This window comes from Fundulus heteroclitus, chromosome 2 (genome assembly GCF_011125445.2).
Source record: "Fundulus heteroclitus isolate FHET01 chromosome 2, MU-UCD_Fhet_4.1, whole genome shotgun sequence".
In the NCBI taxonomy this organism is placed as follows: domain Eukaryota; kingdom Metazoa; phylum Chordata; class Actinopteri; order Cyprinodontiformes; family Fundulidae; genus Fundulus; species Fundulus heteroclitus.
Window position 1 is genome coordinate 12,577,376 of NC_046362.1, and position 22,628 is coordinate 12,600,003.

Genomic DNA, 22,628 nt, shown 5'->3' on the forward strand with positions numbered 1-22,628 from the left:
CTTTCAAAAAACGCGTCATAAACATTTAAACAGTTTCTTGTCGCCTCTTCGCCGTTTCGTACCTCTGCCGTTTTTGGCCGTTTCGTAGCTATCACACTCGCTCTGGTACGAAAAGCAGCCGTTCGCAACAGGACAATTTGTAGCCGCCTTGTGGACGATTCGTACTGAGCTAAACATGCTTTGCATTTGATTATGTTCAGGGAAATTACAATAACCTTAATTACCACCAGAGGGAGCCACCATCCTATGTTTTTAACTGGGTCTCATTCAGACGACAGGCTTCTGCGATCCTGATGCACATATGCTGAATCCAAAATGTACTTATGGACATAGGTGTGTGGATGATAATCACTGTTAACCAGCGTAAAAATGGCTAAGCTAAAGTATCTATCCAGTTTCAAAATTTACCCCTCCCCATCTGTCATGTGTAGTATGATGAATACCCCTATTTAGTTAATTAAAAAGGAGAAACAAATGACATTACAATGTCATGTTTTAGCAAACTACACTGCAAAAAGGGAAGTAAAAGTAAGTAAAATTTTCTTGAAATTAATGTATTTTTCCTTGATTTAAGCAGGTAAATAAGACTTTTTGCCAATGGAGTGAGTATTTTTACCCCTACAATAAGACAATTAGACATCCTGCCCTTGAAATGAGTTGATGGAGATGAATTGTTCTTATTTTAAGTGCAAAAATATTATTCCATTGGCAAATAGTCTTATTTACCTGCTTAAATCATGGAAAAATACATTAATTTCAAGAAAATTTTACTTACTTTTAGTTCCCTTTTGGCTGTGTAATATTTTTGGAACCACACCACATATTTTTGGCAGTGTATTGTCAATGCATTATTGCAAATACAAATTAATAATAAATACACTGAAGTAAATGTCTATTTCCCTTGTGTGTATTATGGGTACATAGTAATAACTTTCTTTCTGGTCTTTCCTAACAAAAATGTAATGTAAGCTGACATCTGCAGCAGGACTGATGACTGTTGGTATGATGCACATATTCGGTTCCGAGTGCTCAGACAGAGATATGTGAGAATGGACTAATTTTAGCATGATTCCTGCCTAGTTCAAGTTCCCATGATGAGCTGTGGCTTAATGGTTTTTAAGCGTTTTATACTGAAGTACTATAATATGAACAGATATGTTATTTAGTATTTTATTAATGATATAGTAACCCCTTTACAGTCCTGGGAAAAACTGGAGTCACCTTATTAGGGCCTATGTGTTTCCCCAGCATATTTGGCCATATGGATATTTGTTACCAATTTTAACAACACTTTAAATTTTCAGTAGTAAACAATTAAAGGAAAAAACACAATTTCTCTAATGAGTAAAACAAGATTCATTTGTGTTGTTTCAATGCAGCTAAACCACACTATTTTTCAGAGGTAAATAAAAAATATGATTAGACACCCCCTTGTGAATCTTTATTAAATAACTGAATATTTAATACGGCATCTTAGCCCTGTGCAGGGCGGTATATTACAATCTAACAAGCCTGCTCCCCAAATCTGATTATTATTTCATCTTGTTGGATGGAAAAAAATAGTGTACCCATCCAACCACTTTTTCAAGCATGTTCTGGTTCTGCCCTGTGGTCTCCTCCCTGTGGGACCGTCACAGAAAACCTCGGAAGTGAGTCGGTCGCCAAGGAGACGTCTTAATTTGATGAGCAAACCACCTCAGCCTAGACTTTCAGATGTGGGTGAACAGCAGCTCTCAGTCAAGTTCCCCCCTGAACGGCAAAGGCCAGCCACCCTGCAGAGGAAGATCATTTCAGCTGCTGGTATCCAGGATATGTTCTTTCAGCCTTGATCCATATCTCATGTCCATGGATGAAGACTGGGGACATAGACAGACCACTAAATGGAGCGCATTTGTTTTTGGGTCAGTTCACTCTACACAACAGACCAGAGCAGCTTCTGTGATAACCACAGAGGTATCTATTGATCCCCCACTCCATCCTAGCATCCCTCATTATCTGGCCTTTGGAAAAACTGAACATCCTAATATACATTTATGCATCATCTACCTTTCCTTCAACTGTTTACGAAACAATCTTGTTTCAAAGCGGCATTGATCTGCGTATCACCTGTTCACCATAACAGGCCCTTTTCTTCTTCATTAAAAATAAAAAAAAACGCTAAAAATAGACTTGAGATGTGAAACAAGTGTCCTCAATGTTTCGTTCTTAGGGACGTTAAGTAATGGCACTTGTTCCAGATTAACAGTCAAACACTTCAGTTTCTACAGGACGTTTTGGCAAATTCCCCAGAATAATTTTAGAGAAGCTTCAATTAACCGCAGAAGACTGAAGTGTGCTTGAAGCACTCGTATTTTTCGGCTAGTTCAGTTTTACATCACCGTTCGTCTCAAAGCAATAATTGGCCGTTTTTTTCCACCTGCACATGAATCACACAGCAAAGCCTCCCCCTGATCACAAGCTTTACCTTCAGCTTCTCCCACAATAGTTAAAAACGACAAAAATAAAGAGAGCCAAAACACGTACAAGTATTAAAAACTGCAATGTTTATTTAACATGATATAAAACAGATGGGATATGAACATTTGCAAATCCAATCTGTATGTACGTACCTATATGGTGGGTATATATTCCCATCCTGATGAACAATGTACATTATATACACAGTAAACCTCTGATAGTTACACTTTTTACACACACGCAAAAAATATCTTCAATTGACAAAGGCTTTTTTATTGCATTTTTTTTTTTACATGCATTTTCCCTAGCTTCTTTATGCTTTAAATCGACATGTCCTAAAATAGTACCAAACTCTGAAATTTGTGTCCATCTCTCAATTTAAATATATATAGATATATATCTCAGACATAGGGAACAAACAGTGATTTAAATCAGAACATTCAAATATGTATATGTATCGGCAGCAACGCGTCACTGGCTGCAAACATTGAAATGTACAAATAATTTTAGTCTGCAAGAGTAAAGTTGCTCCATTATTATATGTCAGGAATATAGATTTGTTTTTAACTCGTCAGTACTGACAAGTGTTCTTTACAATAATTTAATATAACCGGTTAGCTGAATGTCGACATCTGACAAGCAATGTGAATTAAATATTAAAGATAAAATTTAACTAAAAAAATCATCTTAAAAGAATCTTAAAACTTTGAAAAGATGTTGAAAAATGGCCTAAAAATATTCTGTCACGAGCAGTTTGACTCACAACGGAGCTCAGTCTGTAGCCTCCCATATATACAGATATAAATCGGCCCATAATGCAACAACTTAACAAAACTGTAAATATAATAAAACCAAACTGAAAGGATCTTGGGAAAGCTGAAAACGAAACCGCAGCAGGTACTGTAAAAAGTGAAATGAGGAGAGAGCTCCGTCTCAAAGCGGGGCAACGAAGTAGAAATGTCCCCAAAGGTTGGCATAGAAGCGTTAGACGTCACAGTGAGTAAACAGAAGTCTGAGGGTGCCAGGCGCAAGTAGGCAGTTTCACTTTCTGTAGGTCAAGGCCTTGTGCTGATCTCCAAGAAGAAGGTCCTCAGGAGGTGTTTATGCCTTCCTTTTTATTTCCTTCATGTGTAGGTCTTTACTGAGGCCAGAGCCTGTGCTGGAGGGCAAGATATGGAGTTGAAAATTACTTCCAAACTGCAGCTGCATTTCACCATTCACTTGATAAAATACATACTTTACAAATTCACACTGCTTTGCAAAAGCCTTCAACACTTTGAACCTTTCACATTTTGTCACATTACAACCATAAACATCCAAGGATCCTACAGGGATTTTGTACAGGAAACCAAAACACAGCACTGCATAATTGCGACGTGGACGACATATAATATGTAGTTTGAATACTTTTATATAAACACAATTTTAAAAGTTTGTTACGCCTTTGCATTCAACCCAGAGTCTATTGTTTGAAAAAGCACCTTTTGATGCAATTACGGCTGAAAGGCTTTCTAATCGAAAAACAAACAAACAGAACAGCTCAAAGTCAGTCAGATCAGACGGAGAGCATCTGAGAAGCTTCAAATGTGGCCACAGATTTTCAGCAGCAATTAGGTCTGGAAATAAACACACTAGATATAAACCTTAGGATTGCTGCTCTGGCTGTATGCTTAGAGTCGTCCTCCTGCTGGAAAGCACCTCAGTCTCGAGTCGTTTAAAACCTTCAACGCCCTGTACTGTATTTAGCTCTGTCCATCAATTCTGACTAGCTTCCCTGCAGAAAAGCCTCCCCACAGCATGATGCTGCCACCACCATGTTCTACCAGTGGGTGGTATATCAAGACAGTGTTCAGTGAGTTTGCCCCCTTCTGTATATAGTGCCATCTGTCTTCTGGCTCTTCAAAAAAACAAACCAAACACTCAGCTGGACTTCTACTGAGACTAAATTACTCATTAGGGCTGTGCTGGGTTTTATTTGGGGGAATGTTAGTTGGAGGGTACTGTATGTACAACAGACCTCAGGTTTTTATTCAGAAACAATTGTTTTGGTCTATCATACAAAATCCCAATCAGCAACAGTGATGTTTGCAGTTTTAATGTGACAACATCTAAAAAAAAAAGTTCAAAGAAATCTTTGCAAGGCACTGGTGCGTATGAATCACTGACCAGTGATAGAAAAGCAAACCATGCTAATGCAGAGGATGTGAAATGCCACCACATGAGAGAAAAAAAAACTCTAGTCTAGACAGAACAAAATGCATAACAGCACCTGATAATTGTTCCCTTCATCAGAGCATGGTTTAAGCCCTCAGTGAGAAAAATCCTAATTATTTTAAAGCAATATGATTATGAAGAAATTAGGATGATGAAGGACCTTACTGGTGCCACTACACACACATGAAGTGAGAGCCATCAGTGAGCTGAGGGGGTGTGTTGGGAGACTGTGGGGGTGGGGAAGAAGACGACAGGCTTTTCACTGCAATTAAAAAAAAGCAACATGTTGAACACACAGGCACAGACAAATGATAAAAAAAAATTAGACCAATAACCAATTAATACATGGCCAAACAGCAGAAAAAAAAGACTAAAGTAAGTCGATGAAATTAATAAGGAAATTAAAAGAGGGTGTTAGGAAAAATGAATCACTAAGCATCTACACAACGGAGCAGCATGTCTGTCTCCAAGAACAGCCTCCGACCAGTTTTGTTCACGACCAAACATCTCTTTGATGGAATCCCCCAGCATCTCTCTGTGCTGTCCCTGCAGATGTACCTGCTACCAGCTTGCTGCGCTTGGAGGCCTCTGCTGCCAGCTCGTAGGAGATATTAATCATCTTCTCCTTCTCTTGCACTGTAACCTCCTCTTCATTTACGTCCTCTGGGCTTAAAGCTAAACTGGGCAGCACATTCGCCATGCTAGGAAAAAAAAAAAACACACACACAAAAATTGTTTTTGTTGTACACACTCCACCATATATATATATATATATATATATATATATATATATATATATATATATATATATATATATATATATATATATATATATATATATTAGGGCTGGGCAACGATTAAAATATTTAATCGCGATTAATCGCACTGATTAATCGCGATTAATCGCATTGTATTTACAAACTCCAAGAATGAATTCAAAAGTAGTGTAAAGAGCACTTTTATTTTAATGTTCTGCTGCCATATGAACAAAAGTGTTGTAACATTTGTAGCACTTATTTTATACTGGATATTTTCAACCCATCTATTGAATTTAGTGCACTAGTTGATCTTTTCTTCATAAGAGAACAAGCACTGCAGCCAAAATATGGCCTTTTTTGACCTGCTGTATATTAGCCAGTCCCTAAGCTTGATGTATCATGAAACTGTTGACCTTTTGGGTTTTGTGGTTTTTATTTTATTATTACAATTTAATAATAATAATAATAATAATAATAATAATAATAATAATGTTATGTTCAGTGTTTTTTTCGCTAATCCACCTCTTATATATTTCAATCCTTATGTAATTTTGTCTGTGTTGTGTGCACCTGCCTGTTGCTTTAATCCTATAAATTTCCCCGTCGTGGGATAAAAAAAGGATCAGCTAATGTTATCTTATCTTAAATAACACTTTTTAATATATGTACTGGGTTCTTTCAAGGTCTTAATTACATGTTATGTGTGGGCTCCAGTAACATCCATCCATCCATCCATCCACTGATCTACCTGGATGTTCCCTGGAGGACTGAAACGCCTCAGTCAGAGACGTCTGTGGGTCTGTCGGGGCAGTGAGAGAAGTTTCGTCTCCTCTCTCCGTTTCTGGGGCTCGACGTTTTCATGTTTTTTCACGTGCTTAGATAAATTTGTTGTGTTTCCACTTAAATGAACCGGCTTTTTACAAAACATACAGCTTGATTTCATTTACGGTATTAAAATAAAGCCAAACGGTGCTACTTCCTCTGTTCATGTTTTTTCGCTGCTGCGTTCTCTCTCAGCTGTTTGTGTATTAAGTTTGTGTGAGAGCTGAGTGCGCGGGCCAGGCTGAGCCTGCGTGCTGATTGGCTGGCGCCGCTGAGCCATGTACGAGAGGGGAGGGGGAGAGCGCTGCCGTGACAGCGCGCTGCAGTCAGCGCGCGTGCTGACTGACACTGACTGAAAGCATGATGTGAGCAACATGCGTTAATGCGCGATAAAATAAATATCGCCGTTAATAGTCTAATGAATTAACGCGAAATTAACGCGTTAACTTGCCCAGCCCTAATATATATACATATATATATATATATATATATATATATATATATATATATATATATACACACACATATACATATACATATATATATATATATATATATATATATATATATATATATATATATATATATATATATATATATATATATATATATATATATATATATATATATATATGCTGGGAAAAAGTATAATGCCCCCTTACAGATTTCTTACTTTATTCGCTTCTTGTCACACCTAATTGTTTTAGATTATCAATTTTACTTGATGATTTTGGGGCATTGCCAGTCTTTATTCAGTTATCAGACATTCAGACAACAATCAGGAATCTAACCCCTGACGGCTGCATCAAAGACCAATAGACTCTATATATGGTTAGCCCACCCTATCACGAGTCCCTTAGTAAGTATAAAAACTAACATAAAACAGCTGATACTTAAAGCCCATCAGAGGTGGACTTGGTGGTGTGGTTTAGATCATTTTCCTGCAGTAACAGGAGGGACTGATGGCTGGAAACAGTTCTTTTAGTGTTTTCTGGTAAACAGCAGATATCATGTTTGCATCAATCGGGACAAGTCGTCCAGGTCCTGAAACAGCAAAGTAGCCCATGAGCATCATAGCACCACCACCGCCATGTTTGACTGTTGGTATGATCTTCTGTGTCTAAAATGCTGCGCTAGCTTTATTCCAAACATTTCAAAAACATCTTCTCTTTCCCCCCCATCTTGATGATCTTGGGGATCATCAAGATGTTGTGTTTTCAACAATGAAATCCCTCATCGTCTTGTCTTACTTTTGAATCATGAGCAGTGAGCATAACTAGGGCCTGTAGAGCTTTAGATATTGTTTGTACTTTTGTAACCTGCTGGATGGATCAACGAACTGGGAGTCATTTTGATAGGCTGATCACTCCTAGGAAGGCACATGTTTTCTATTTGAGGGTTTGTACAGGTGTCACCAACTCAAATGTACACCCTGTATTTGTGGATAACAACTCTCACTGCGCTTCGCTGGAGTCCAACATCTTAAGAAATGGCTTTGTCACGACTTTCTTTCTAACTTGTTGCTGGATTTGTTCATGTACGTCATGATGTGTTGCTTCTCAAAGTTGTTAACAGCTCTCACATTTTTTAAGTTAAGTTGATCACAGGTAATTAATGATTTAACAAGGTGTGTGAATTACATTTCCATAGTTTATTCCACTTTAATCAATTAAATCACAAATATGAAAACTGCTTGTTGTAATTAGTCAGGTTATCAAATCTAAAAAATTGTGACAAAAACAAAAGAAATCTGTAAGCTGGCAAATACCCTTTGACAGCAAACAATTTTATAAACACAAATTATCAGTTGTCTGTGACCTCCAAGTTTGTGCATAAAGCTTCATTATGGAATCTGCAGAAAAACATTGCTTAGCTGCAACAGACCCCTTTATCTACAGGACATTTCTCTTATTTTATCTCTTAAAATGTCCACACTTCTACACAATTTCATGTATATGTACTCTTGTGTTTATATTCACCTGTTTTTTGCAATTAGGGCTTTAATACGATCCACTTTCCGCCGCTTATCGGCCTCCTGTTCAGGACTCAGAGGCTCCTCTGGGTCTGACTCAATGTAACGCTCAGGAATCAGCACTTTGTCAGGCACAGAAAGCTAAAAAGGGAAAGAAGCGCACCTATTACAGATTTCATGTAAATTACTTTGTAGATTATAAATGAAGGAAAATTTGTTTACATCATGTCATAAAAATAAAATAATAAGAAACAGCTTTAAATCTTAAAATTAAAGTTTTGATAATCTTTTTTTATCCAGATTTCGATCAGATAAGGAGAGTTTCTCTGCAATGTGAACTAAATTAATGTGTTGAATGTAGTGATAAATGTAGTGATGTTAAATTTTTTTTTTGCTATACCTCATTTAGCTGACAAAAAAGTAAAATGTCAATTTCTAAAAGTAATTTGCTAAAGTTTTTGTTGTACTATTAGAAACAGCAGAGCAGTTAAATGCTCAATCTCTTTGCATTTAGGATGTCATCTTCCCTTAAGATTTTAAGCCACTGAACCCATTAAAACAAAAGATTTTCTGAAATGTTTTAACCATTTACAGAAATTAAGTTGGGTTTCTAATTAAGCTTCTTCAAATGCACACCATGTACCAAGCTGATAGTTGGACAGTCTAACATTTTCCACAACTCGTCTCCTTCATATACGGTTCTTACATCATGTAGACAAAGTTGGGCTCCTTTACACCTCTTAACGTCACAGTTCATCTAAAATCAAGCACTACCTCTACATTTCCTCAACAAATACTTGGCCAATAGGACAGTGGAGTGACGACTAAGGCACTGATCTGCATTACTTCTCGATCCAGGTTGAAATGATCGTCCTGAGAGGATTCCTTGAGACGGGCTATCTCCTCAGCGGGGGTCTCATGGTCCCTCATCAAGTCATGGTGCCTGAGCGAGGCCTCCAGCTCCTGAATATCACTGCTTATCACCTCATCTCTACGCCTCGAATGGGACTAAAGACATAAACAAACAAGAAAAATAATGGTTAAAATTGTCAAATGGTAAAAAAAAAAACACATAAAAGATCTATTCATTCAATGAAACAAAAATGAGATCATTTTTGATCAAAAAGACATTGACCAACAGCATGTTGAACTTCTTTGAGTCTAATAAAAATCGGATAGGAACACATGGATTGATGCTAAACAACTATCCCTACCAATAAAACCTGTATGTGTTATGGTGCTGAGTGCAACATACCTTCAAGCTATGGAAATGATTTTCTCTATTAAAGGAGTGGCTGCGGGAGGGCGTGTTCTCCAGGCTGCCTCCCCGGAAGCTGAGTGATTTCTTCTTCTCCCTGAGGGAGCCTTGCTGGTGGCGGCGAATCCTCTCCATCTGCTCCTCCACGCTCATCCTGGGCCGGCTGCCGTCCACAGCACACAGCTGCTGCTCCACCGCGCTGCGAGGACGGTCCTAGCACAAGACCAAAGTAAAGTTAATCTTTATCCGAGCTTGGACTTTAAATCAAATCGAAGAAATCAGCAGAAGACAATAGAAGGAAACACTGGAAGGGGCTTAAACTGGGATAACAAAAAAACCTCAAAAGAGGGAACCATTGAATCGAATTTAGGAATAGTACAACAATATGGTCAAAAGTATTGCCACCGTAGTGACTTGTTATTTTTTTACATGCAGAGTTCTTGTGCTCAGAGAGTGCATGAAGCCAAACAGTGTCCCACTGTAGTTAGGTCAGCTCTCATGATAACTGAGAGGTATCTGTGAAAACCGGATATAGCTGAATATACTCTAAACATTACCACCAAGAGCGATGCACATACAGGAAAAAAAAAAGACTTCTTTGACTGCTACACGGTCTATTAGTGTTTACTGTCTGTGAACCGGACTGAACTGAAGCCCAAACAGCCTGACTGCTGCGTGCTGGCACGCTCCTGCAGACACACATGGCTGCACTCTGAGGGCCCGGGGCTTATTAATGCCTGAATAGAAGAGGCTGATGATGTGAAGTTGCTAATTTTCCGGTTTGTGCTTTGCTGAAGGACTCGCAGATGTGGACCTGGTGTTAAATCCAAGCCCACAGTCCCCGCCGCCCTTACTGGACTCAAGCTAAACTTTACTGGCTTTAGAAACAATCTCGTAGAATAATTGGGTGTTTGGTCAAAAAACAAACAAGCAAGTGTTTACGTAAGAGAAATTGTATTATACGTGCATCTTTTTAAAACAGAAACCCGTGCAGACACGCTGGAAAGAGGACACACCCTTCAGCGTGGTGCACTAATGATATGGCTGGTATCTTTAAATGATAGTGTTTGAGGATGGCAACTGTATAAACCACAGTCGGCATCTAATTTATGAAAGCCTGGTTTGAGAGCATGAGTAACAGCCTGACGTTGTGTAGACTGCCCTGTTGCACCACTTGTACTCAATTAAGATGGGACTAAACGCAATTTGAGAAAATTAGATGGTGTCAGCTTCACAGCGGTCAACAAAAAGCTCCACATGATAAAATGAAAAACAATATTTTGGTTTAACTTCTGCAGGACAAACAGCTGAAACCCTGACATGCAGTTACGCCTCAACATCTAGTGACTAACCATCCTGAGGTCGGGCTTCTTGCTTTTCCTCAATGTGACGTAGGACGCTATGGAGGAAGACTCAGGCACTGGAGATTTGGTTCTAGGTGGGACGATGCCAACAGGGTAGGACATGCCTAAGCATAGAAAAAAAACAATTATATTACAAAGATGAGCCACAAGATCTAAAATGTATTCATCCAAAGTTAAAACATAAATGTCTTGCAACTACTCAGGGTAAAGCCGGTTCAACCAAATTCAACGAGCTCACATTTTAATACTTATAAATTCCCAATCTTAGATTATGTAAATTGTGGGACAGTGATTTTTATTTATTTTTTTAAAACATATGCACTGATTGATGGCACTTTTTTTAAATTTTGTTGTTCTTGTGACAATGACAATAAAGATTCATTCATTCATTCATTCATTCATTCATCTTCAGAGAATGGGATAAAATGATAACAATAAAATCAACTAAACAAAATAACGTTCCTGAAAATGCTGCTGAAAAGGGTAACGTTACAAGTGCTGCTACGTAAATTAGAGCAAATGCCTCTGTACTAACAGCAACTTTTGAGTAACGGAAATAAACATCAAATATATATATGTGTGTGTGTGTGTGTGTGTGTGTGTGTGTGTGTGTGTGTGTGTGTGTGTGTGTGTGTGTGTAATAAATACATATAAGCTTCATATACTAAAGGCTTTTTCCTGTTCCCCACCTTTGTTTCCAGCATGTTCTCTGTCAGACGGATGTTCGGATCGGTCCTCTCCGTTGTTTTCATCCACCTCGGCCACTGTGGTCAGCTCCGGTTCACTCTTGTACAGCCTGTAGTCAGGACCCTGCAAAAGAAAACAATGTTAAGGTGCACGAACAAAGGCGATGGAATATGCAGCTGTAGTTGGAGAAAGCAGGCCAACAAATTCAAACTCAGGCATGGTTTATAAAACAAACAGAATAAGGCGATGAATCAAGTTAAAAACACAAAAAAAAGCACCATTGATTAAAGAGAAATAATCAAAGGTTTGGCCAAACAAGTGAAATTAAATAAAAACGATGAAAGCATGTTGAGAAACATGGATATAAGCCAACAAAAAAATAAATGAACAACTCAAACGCGTCCATTTGAACGAAGGAATGTGATGAAACAGCTGATGGCGGGGGTCAACCAAAGGGGTCAGCAGGTCAACAAGCTTACGCTCTGTGAGCTATTCCTTTGATTGGCCTTCCTGTCCTCCGGCCTGTGGAGTGACGAGGGCCGTGCACCGGAGTGAGCGGCGGGCAGTGGGGGCACAACGGGGGAGTTCGGCTCGTAGGAATGGGGAAGAGGCGGCCGCGGGGGTGCCGAGTCCTCCTCCTGGGGATTATATAGGGCATTACAGGACAGGAAGCAAAGCGACACATGGTGCCACCGTGCAGGATCAGGGCAACAGCCATCTGGTACAAAGCAGTTTTAGCCCATGGTATGTGCTGACCATCTGATTAGCCGGATAGCGCCTCCTATATTGTTACCGCTTCACTGACTCAATTCTTTCAGCCCAATGATGCTGTCAGCAAGCAGAACCGGCTGTTTCTGTCCACGTCACTGCAGGCCATAAACCACTTTGTTCTATAAATCGAATATGCCTGAGAATTAAAGTGTTTTTGTAGAAGTGATTCCAAAAAATATCTTGCAAAAAAAAATAAAGACAAAAAAGAGGAACCAACATTTGTATTCTAGAGGACAGGCCAAAAAAATGCATTTAGATAAACTAAAGTTAAACAACTCATTGCGTTTCTTTGAGTTATTTGTTTACAACCATTTGTGTGGCACCTTACCTCATTTTTGTGCTTACTGTAGGGGGAATTGGACCCATAGAACCCCGTCCCCTCAGCGGCATTTCGCAGGGCTTTCTGTTTATTGAGGGCCTCCATCACGTCCTGAATCCTCCAGAGCTCCTTCTGGATGCGGACGTGCTGCTGACTGGGGGGTTCCGTCTGAGTGTGTGTGGGAAAACAAACCAATACAAATAAAAACTTAAGCAGTAGGTTATTGATTTGCGGTAGGCTGCTAGACAGGCTGCATTATGAAACATAATATTATAGTTAAATACGACAATGACCATGTAAGTGTAGGTTGCGTTCAATTCAGTTTGTCCATGCCTCCCTTCTTTCTGTTCTAAAACTCTTATGCCTCTAATAACCTTCTGTGAACCTCAGCGAAGGAAAACTATGTTAGGTGCTGGAGTCAAGGACAGTAAAAATACTTCCAACTAGCCAAATATATTATTGACATGCAAAGAGAAAATGCACGGTACCTAAAAAAAAACAAACTAAAAAAGTGTACAATTATATAAAAATGCCATGTTGCACACAACAAGTTGCTTTTTCCCCCTTTTTCTTCTGCTTTAAAATTAAAGCCAGCTCTCAGCAGACGGTATTTTTGATGCATGCTGCATAAAGCAGACAATTATGGTCTTTAAGAATTCTAACTTATTGTAACGATTCAGAACATGAAAACATATTTCTCTGCATTGGTATTTTAGGAGTAGGTCTGCCTTAGGGTATAAATCAAGAAATGGAAGAAGACAAAAATACACGTTTAGCACCCGGAAAGAGCTTAAGTTTGTAGCTTAAAACTGAACTTTGCACAAAAAACAAGGAAGGCTGGGTCCATTTTGTCAAAATGCTTCATTAAAGCTTCTGATTATTGGAGGCAATCTTAGGTCAAACACATAGACATGAGAGTCTGCTACCAGAAGCAATCGCATATCTTCTCTCTTGGGGAGCAAACTCTCTTCAACGATGTCGATGCTTGCCCCTACAGAGCGGGGCTTATCAGAGGCTACGTCCAGGATTTGGAGCACGGACAGGATTTAATAATCTGCCAGCAGTCCTGACCTCAACCCCACTGAACACTTGAGGGATCAGCTTGGCAATGCTGTCAGTGCCAAAGTGACCAGCTGAAACATACTGGCAGACCTGTGACAAATGCTGGTTGCAGTGATGTGATCCCTCAGCAGTGTGGAACCAAGATGGTGACCAGCATGAGGAGGAAGTGGCAGGGGTTGTGGTGACGTAAGGTTCTCCCAACACCCTGTTTAGCTCCCTGAATGCTTTATGTTATTTATATGCTGTAAAAAGTTGCAGCTTTATACTGTAAAACCCCTTTGAAATGTCAGGTTTTCTGAATCAGAGACAAGCCTGATACAGAAACAGATGGGAGAGGATGGGAAGCGTAACAGAGAAACAGCCTCTTGTGATCATTCATCTCTGCTCGCGGCAGGATTTCGAGAAAAAACAGGTTGCCCAAGTCATGCAGGTATCCGCCTTCTCTGCTCTTAATGAATATTGGCTCTAAAAGGAATAAATCAAGCTGTTAATCTCTAAACGTCTACCACAACAAAAGAGAAGATAAAATACAGACTAAATTAATAGTTGCAAAACAACAGGCATCAATAATTCACTATGCTCTCATTTCTTACCACAAGCAGCCAAGGGCCTTCAAGCAGAAATCTTTGTATTTGCCCAAAGTATCAATAAAAAGATTAGCTGAGCTTTCTCTGAAGCTCTAAAATGTACTATACTGTATTCATTGTTAATACTGCATTAAGCTGTCTTTCGTGCAAGATAAGGGACTTTACCTGTGGGCTTCCAAGAGCTTCAAGCTGCTGCAGCAAATTGTTCTTAGCTATGATCACTTCTGCTTCTAGCCTTTCGGACTCCCTACTTGAGCGCTCCACCTCCTGGTTTGAGTGAGAAAGAAAACACTCAGGTAAAAACTCATCTTAGATAAATACAAAAAAAAGAAAAAAGGTTGAAAGGAGGTCTTCAGTGTCCACAGTGGGTAAGGAGAGGATTAGCTCCGACTCACAGTAGTGACTCTGGACAACTCTCTGCAGGTGCTGAGCAGGCCGTTCTGCAGCAAGTCTCTCTGCTGAATGACGCCCTGCAAGGCAGCCGGGTTTTCCGAGCCCAGCTCAATCTCCTGGCTGGCCGACAGAAGTGCCGTCTCCAAAGTGTGCTAAAAAACACGCAGACAAACACACACATTATCAAAAACTCCTAAAAATGTCAGATGTCATGATTAAAGATGCATTTAGACATCAACATACATCGGTTAACAACATGCAGGTCACCGTTCATTTGGGCTTTTAATAATTCCCAACCCCATGTCAATTAATCTGGCTGGATACTTCTTGTTAGTGACAGTTTAAGCTACATTTTCAGCAGGAGTGAGATTCTTGAAGGTGTTAATTTTAGAGCAGAGCTGTATTTCTTGGCTGACACTTTCTCAGCCAAAGTTCATGTTAAACTTGCCTCGCCGTGGACAGTGTCACTGCTGTGTCAGCATTCTCAATTTAACGATCGGCTTGAACCTGGCTGGTCTTTGGTTTGGATGCTCAAGAACTCAGTTTCTTTAAATGTGAGCGTAACACTTTGGGCCAGAGGGTGTAAACTTTGGTTTCAACAGGAGGATGATCCCAAACAAAATATTTTTGAAAAAGATTCTACAGGTTAACTTTAAACCCTGGGATTGACCCTGATCTCAACCTAACATCTACGAAAATGTATATTTAAGATGAAAAGCAAGGACCATGCCAGCAAACCAAATAATTGAAATGATCTCGACTAATTTTGATAAGAAGAGGGATCAAATATCCAGCTAGCATGATGTCAGAGGCTTGCTGATGGCTACAAAAAGTGTTTTTGTTTTCTCTGCGACCTCCATTTAGGGACATTTATCCAAATATCAGTGGAAGTGTAGGTCGATATTTGAGTCTGGAGATGTAACTTGTATAGATTAGAGAAAATCCACAGTAAATTCTAACCTGTACGATCAAATTAACTTGTTTTTTGAAAATTCGTAATTCAACTTATTAAAAAAAGAATGTGAAAAATATTTTTTTCAAATGATGGAAATGATTAGTGTAGATTCAGGAAACCTCTGAGCCTTTACATTTTAGATTAACTCTAGTAAATGGTGCTTCTAGTTGAACTTTTCTAACTTGTAAGCCTGTGTTAAGTTGTTGCCCTTGCTTTTGGGATTAACCAAAGCAATGTCAGTATTCATTTTGTCTCAACTCTCCAAAAACCTTTAAAACTATTTTGCTATTTCAAATTAATTTAACTTTTTATTTTTTTTTAAATGCTACCACTTTTTGCCAGCCTTTATAACATTGTTTTGTGTGAGGATGTAACGTAATGATGACAAATACTCCGTCTCTTCACCTTCTCTCTTAATAGCTGCTGAAGTTTTTCCTCCTGGATCTTCACCAGTTTGTCCTGCTCACACAGCCTGCTAATTATACTCTGAATTCAAAAGAAAACAAAAGTTTAACGACATATCTTAAAGTTGCATGAAGAAACGAGTCATATAAGAGTGAAACGCTGAACTTACATCAATATCCTCCACCTCAGGCATATATGGGTAGATTGGTTCCCTGTAGTCTTCTGGACTCATCTGTGAAGACAAGCATAGCCTTAGATAGAGGTAACAGATCTGCACATACACTTTAGGATCTGGAGATCTAATGCAGTGCCATTACAAGGCTCCTTCTCGCTGAGCCAGGGGATGAATCCCTGAAGGGGAACTCATAATTCACTAAATCAGACAACCTACATTACCAAAACCTGCAGTGAAAAGCGGCCAGTCTAAACACAATCTCTCTGCAGTTGGAGCTTGTGAATCATGTTTCCTCTCCGCTCATTTTTCTCCATCAGTGAGAGAAGTGTGCGTTGTTGGAAATGGAAAAAGGAAGGCATGGAAGACGATCTTATTCACTCAACTGTGAGCTGAGTCCAGCGAATGTTTTCTAAAGAAGCAGAGCTCGGCAGAACTCTGAATCTGTTTGTCGACATCGTTCAACTACTTTACAAGAAGGATGGGACCAGTGATCACTTTTCAACTTTGTGGCTACAATCCTGAGAATCAATTAACATGTTAGCTGCTGTTAAAGTGGTCCAATAGTCAAACGTCCTGCAGTACCTCCGCATTGGTGTATGACAGTAGTTTATTCCTGCACCACATCTACGCACACATTGCACTAAAGATGTGGCGTAGCTGAGGCGCAAGAGATGCACCAAGAGGAACTGTAGAAATTCATTTTTACATTCCCTGACTGGGGATCTCTTCATCGCATCCTTGAGGTGTTTAATAATGATGCCATTTGAAACAAAGGTCTTAGGAGCTATTTATGAGGAAAATGCTATAAATGTGGTTTAATCAGACTAAACCCAATAGAACAAAGTTGCTTAGTTTCATCCTTTCAAGCTTGGTTTGTCAAGGGGCATTTGAGATTTGGAGGAGTTGGCAGCTTTTTGGAAAAGGTAAGGATCTACATTCTCTATGCGATTACAAACAGAGACAGCTTTTTTAGTAATGATCGCCATGCTAATCGCTAACGAAAGACGCTAAACTCTGTAATCAGTTTCTCTTTGCTTGGAAATATTGATAAAACCTTGTTTGGCAGCGAGTGCTCTCCCCCACAAAAAGAATGAAGTCATGTCTGCCAATAATAAATATAATTATCGTTCACTCCCAGCAGGAAGGCTAGAAAAAATATTCAGTACGGTGTTTCTTTAATATGTTATACAGCATCTCCTGAAGAGAAATAGAAATCATATCAAATGGGTTTTGGCAGACCAAACCTGTGCAAAAAATGTATTTTGGAACTCAGCCAAAACATTCTGATCGATGCAGCTCTAAAGGTTCAGGAATAACATCTGAGTGTTGTGTAAACAACAGCACTTCTAAAATAGGTAAAAAATGCAAATGTTTCCTTTTTTTTTTGTTGTTGCATCGATGACGTCATGTTTCGCACCTTTAACCAATTGATTTGAAGACAAAAAGCATAACCTGAAGTCGAAATGTGTCAGTTTATCAAAGTACTTGTGGTCCACACAGATATGTACTGTAATAATTTGAGAAGTATCATAAGAATTTAATTTCATCTGCATTGGATCCCTCGTTTCCAACAAAATGTGCACAGAACATACACATTTGACCAACTTTTTAATAGTATAAAACAATACAGTCCTCAAAGATTGAGACAGTGAATTAATTTTGAGTGGTTTTATGTTTCAACTCACATTGGATATGAAACGTCAGAACATGATCAACTACAAACATCCACTCACGTTTTGAATGGCAGTAAATAAAACTTATTTTTGTATTGTGATCTTTTTTTTATAAAACTATACAGCAGCTTTCCCCCGTTGAGGTGATGGTAAAGGGTTTTTTCTAATTATTTTTAAAATTTTCGGTCAAAGTATATAATAACATCTTACGTGGACTAATTAATCTCACTCGTTTTGGTTAAGCACTTATTTGCTATCACTGCAAAACATTTAAAGTGAATAGTTGCTTCTTTACCTTTAAATACATTTCAAATCCAATATGAGAGAAATAAAAAAAATAAAACAACACAAAACGACTCACTGCCCAAATACTTTTGAGACTCTTTGGCAACATTCCTCTCTCACACCTGCAATGGTTCAAACACCTTCCTTACCACGCGTTCCCTCTCTGTTCAACCACATGGTACATTTAAAGCAGCAGGAACCACATGGCATTCCACAGAGAACATGCACGCTCTCCCGCAGCTCGGAGAGCTTCACAGTGGCGTCATGTGGACTACCAGTAACATGGGAAGGAGGAGGAGGAGGAGGGAGACAGACTTCTGGCTGTGGAACAGGTGGGAATGCAGCTGAGGTGGTGCCGGTATGCCAATGAAAGAGTGAAAGGGGTCCCTGGGGAGGGTCAAAAAGGTGGCAAAGGGATGTCACAGTCAATATCAGGGTAACCGCTTTATGGCGTGAAGGCGAAGAATGGTATAGGAAAGTTCACCCAGAATATCTCTATCAGTAGGCCTCTAATGCTGATGGGTAATATTGTCTACAGTCCTGTATAACTAAGAGTTGGACTCAGACTTTGGTGGAATAATCCAACATTTTAACTGCTAAACACAAATAATGCCATTCTCTTTTACAACTAAATGATAGCAAAATGAATGATCCTGCTGGCTTTAACTTGGGGAAATGAAGAATTGATGACCTGGACTGAGAAAATAACATTTTATTCTAATAAAAGTCTTCCTAAGAGGTTCGGGGAAGGCTTTCTGTAAAGGCTTTTTATAATAGCCCACTGGTGACCGCACACTGACTGAAATCTATGCTTGTGATCATAATACTGGTAAATTTTTACTAAACTACTTTACTGAAAAATAAAGTAGTTTAGTACAGTATAGATTCCTTACATACATATCATTTTGATGATTATGGCTTACAGGTAATGAAAACATTACAAAAAGTTCAATAAAATTTGATTTTTTTTAATACAGAAATGTTGTGTTATGGTCAGATTATGGCCCATAAAATCCAAATCAACTTGACAGTTGTCCCACAGAGAGTCATTGGACACACCCCAAAATGAGGGTATGCCAGAGGGTTATTGCTCCTGCCACTAAAGGTACTAACACCTGGTTTAATGACCATGGTATAACTGAGCTTGACCAGCCAGTAAACTGGCCTCACCTAAACCACCACAGACAATTTGGTGCGTATTGTCAAGAAGAAGATGGGACCTAACGATGCAGACAAGCTGAAGGCTGCTATTAAAGCAAACTAGGCTTCCACTACACCTCAGCAGAACCGCAGGCTGATCGTCTCCATGGTCCATGCAGTGATGCAGTAATTCATTAACTGTAAGGCACAGTCATCAAAATCAACGAAAAAAAGCCACTTTAAAAGCTACTCTGATCTGTTTGTATAATGAATCTAACAGAGTTTCACTTGTTGTATTGAGCTACTGAAATAAATCAGCTAATTGACTGAAATGCATATGGTTCCACCCTTTATTAACCAAAACACACAAACCTGAGAATGAAGGGGGGATTAAACTGAACTATGGCAAAACACATACATCAGACTCGTTTGTCTTCAAAGTCATGCCCACGAGGACATGACTTCTGCTAATAAAGAGAACAGTCAAATGCAATGGATGGGGAGGTGCTAGCATAACAAACAAAACAAGGAGACCAGTCTCAAGATGCCGAGAGGACTTGGACGTCGAAAAAGGAGGAGCATTGCAAAACAACGGCAGCGACTGGTGAGGATGAGGTGGAGCAAAGCCTTTGGCTGGCCTTACTTGGTGGTAAACTTGAGGCCTTGGGGCAGAGTTCTCAATCAAAGTGTGAGTCATGACGATTAAAGGGTCAATTTCCTTCATCTAGTACAGTGTGAAGAGGAGCGATAGAGAAAGTGTCAGAAGGTTTACAGCAGTGCACTTGAGTTCTGAGACAATAGCCACAGCGTGATAACACCTCTCTAATGAAAGCGACTCAGACATAAACATGAGCATCCAGAAATGACAGGGATGGATACAGCTCTAAGAAGCTAGAAGTCATACTTACAAGCAGAGCTGCAGTGCAAAGCACTAAGAGGCTTTATGTCTTAGCAGTGAAAAGCTCCACTTAAAATCTTAACTTATTGTATTATTACTAATGCAGCTGGCTCTTATGTTGCCTTCAATTGTTTGTGGCACAAATATGACTGAGGAGGTAATTATTTCCCTGTTTACATAAATCAGAGGCAAGCTGTGTAATGACAATTATTCTGAATGTATCAGTGTTGCTTTCTGCACCATGTGTTGCATTTACTAAAACCCCTAACATGCTTCAGAGAAGAAAGAATACATTTACAGAGCCTAAATAAAGCGTCTGTACTTTTATTTAACTGATGAGCACTTAAAATGTAAATTGAAATTATTAACAGATATTAAATGATTAACTATTAAAAGTAAAATTAAAGGAAGTGCAAGCTAAAGCTGAAAAACATATATGCAAACACGGTGGCGCATTGGGTGCAACGATGCAACTTTGCTCGCAAGATGAGAAAATACACAATATTGGGTTCATGTAATGAGGCAGGATTTTAGCAACATCTTAGGGAAAACTAAGAATCTCCTTTGTTTCTTCATAAAGGCGCTAAATGTTTCACAAATAACAAAATGTGTCTAAAGAACCAGGAACCGGTGTAGAATAAATTAATACCAGTCCATTTTTTATGCTTGCATATTTCTAAAGTCCTTCTCAGCAAACATGTTGATTAAAATGTGCATTAAAACAATTTAGAAATCAATTAGGGATTACATTGGGTTTTTTTTAAGAATCTCTATTTAGCATTTAATTATCTGGTTCAATACTATTCAGTGTAAATAGTTTAGATTTTGAGCAAGAGGTTTTTAGATGCGGTCCAGACACATTCAAAACATGCAAAATACCCCTTTAGTTTTGGTCTAAAATGAATAAAATGAACCATCTCAATATGAACACATTGGAACACAAATTCTTCCAAATACAAGCGACATACAGTTACAGCTCTAGGAGTCACATCACAGGAGGTGCAATATTAGATAAAGGACAGGGATAAGATTCAACTTACTTTTGAGATAGCATAATCATTGTTTTGACCCTATAAATGTTACCACAAAACTCCATATGACTAGGGAATAGCGCTGGACGATAATTAAATAAAAATATATATCGATCAATAGCGTAAATCGATGATAGAAAAAAGGGTCAATAAAATGTTCAATAGAATAACAGTTTTTCTTCCTTATGCATTCTAGTCATGTAGGTTAATACTACAGTCATCCTCCCAACCAATCACAAACACAAACCCAGGAATAAGCTCCGCCCCCTTCAAAGAGTTCAGAGAGCACACGTTTGTTTTTGTTTTTTAAACTTGCAGTTTTGGTAAAAAGTTGGAGGAATAAAGGGTTGACCTGCAATTCATTGTTTGTGTGTTCTGTATCTAAAATTAGGTCCCTAAGCAACAGCATAAAATGGCCAGAGCTGCACTTAAATATATGTTTTGAATTTGTTGGAAATTATTGATATTGATTAATATGATTTCTATTTTATCAATATGCTTCTTTTTCTATATCGTCCAGCCTTACTAGCGTAAAGATTTAATTCCATTTAAGATGTATAAAGTTGTATTATAGCATTTTACAATAATTTCATCTTAAAAAAAGAGCAACACATGAATTGAATGTTGTCACATGGCAAGAAGCATAATTGCAGAGTAATCGGTATAACTGCTGCCTTATTTGGAAGATAAATATAAAGACGGGATAGTCTGTTGATGATGTTTTGATATAACCTTCCTAATATAAATATTTCTACTATAGGGATGAGCGAGTGGAAAGCAACCTGCTTATCAGCAGGGATGAGGCTGACATACCAACTCTAACCAGTGGAAATATGCTGCTATAGGGGCTAATTTCTTTCTGCTGATCTTCCAGATATTTTTACTGGGGGCCTAAGGAGCTCCTCCTGATCATCTCTGAGTGTCAGGACTGCATTACAGGTGTAAAAATGGGTACAATACACAACTCGCATGGTTTTGTGTTTCACTGCAAAAAGTGAACTAAAAGTAAGTTAAAAAAATCTTGAAATGAGTGCGTTTGTCCTTGATTTAAGCAGTTAAATGGGAATATCTGTCAATAAATGAGTATTTTAACCCCTAAAATAAGATAATTAGATATACTGCACTTGAAATACAATAGTGGAGATCAGTTGTTCCTATTTTAAGTGTAAAAATCTTATTTTATATACTTTGGCAGCTCATCTTATTTACCTGCTCAAATCAAGGATAAATGCACTCATTTCAAGAACATTTTACTTACTTTGAGTTACCTTTTTGTAGTGGAAACAACATAGAAAATTATGGTTTCTATAAAAAAAATAAGTATTTACAGTAAAAATAATGAAAGAAGGAGGCAAGGATGGATGGAAGCTAAAACAAAAGGCTTCAGCTATAAAACTACATA

At 38.6% G+C, this 22,628-nt stretch overlaps 1 protein-coding gene across 21 annotated transcripts in view; it reads right to left on the reverse strand.

The window, feature by feature from the left end:
• Positions 1-2,523: 2,523 nt before the first annotated feature.
• The window catches only part of LOC105938538 (pleckstrin homology domain-containing family A member 5), a 110,691-nt gene continuing 90,586 nt past the window's right edge, over positions 2,524-22,628 (reverse strand). For 7 of the 21 annotated variants that reach the window (XM_036147949.1, XM_036147959.1, XM_036147934.1 and 4 more), the window contains 14 exons: positions 19,941-20,021; positions 16,194-16,256; positions 16,025-16,105; positions 14,667-14,816; positions 14,437-14,538; positions 12,632-12,790; positions 12,012-12,170; positions 11,535-11,655; positions 10,834-10,949; positions 9,479-9,694; positions 9,070-9,231; positions 8,231-8,364; positions 5,230-5,372; positions 2,524-4,933 (listed from right to left, as the gene is read on the reverse strand). In XM_036147949.1, coding sequence (XP_036003842.1) covers positions 4,845-4,933; positions 5,230-5,372; positions 8,231-8,364; positions 9,070-9,231; positions 9,479-9,694; positions 10,834-10,949; positions 11,535-11,655; positions 12,012-12,170; positions 12,632-12,790; positions 14,437-14,538; positions 14,667-14,816; positions 16,025-16,105; positions 16,194-16,256; positions 19,941-20,021 — 1,776 coding nt within the window. In that variant the 3' untranslated portion in view covers positions 2,524-4,844. The remainder of the gene's footprint in view (positions 4,934-5,229; positions 5,373-8,230; positions 8,365-9,069; positions 9,232-9,478; positions 9,695-10,833; positions 10,950-11,534; positions 11,656-12,011; positions 12,171-12,631; positions 12,791-14,436; positions 14,539-14,666; positions 14,817-16,024; positions 16,106-16,193; positions 16,257-19,940; positions 20,022-22,628) is intronic. The other 14 variants (XM_036147976.1, XM_036147971.1, XM_036147967.1 and 11 more) reach the window with 7 other exon arrangements.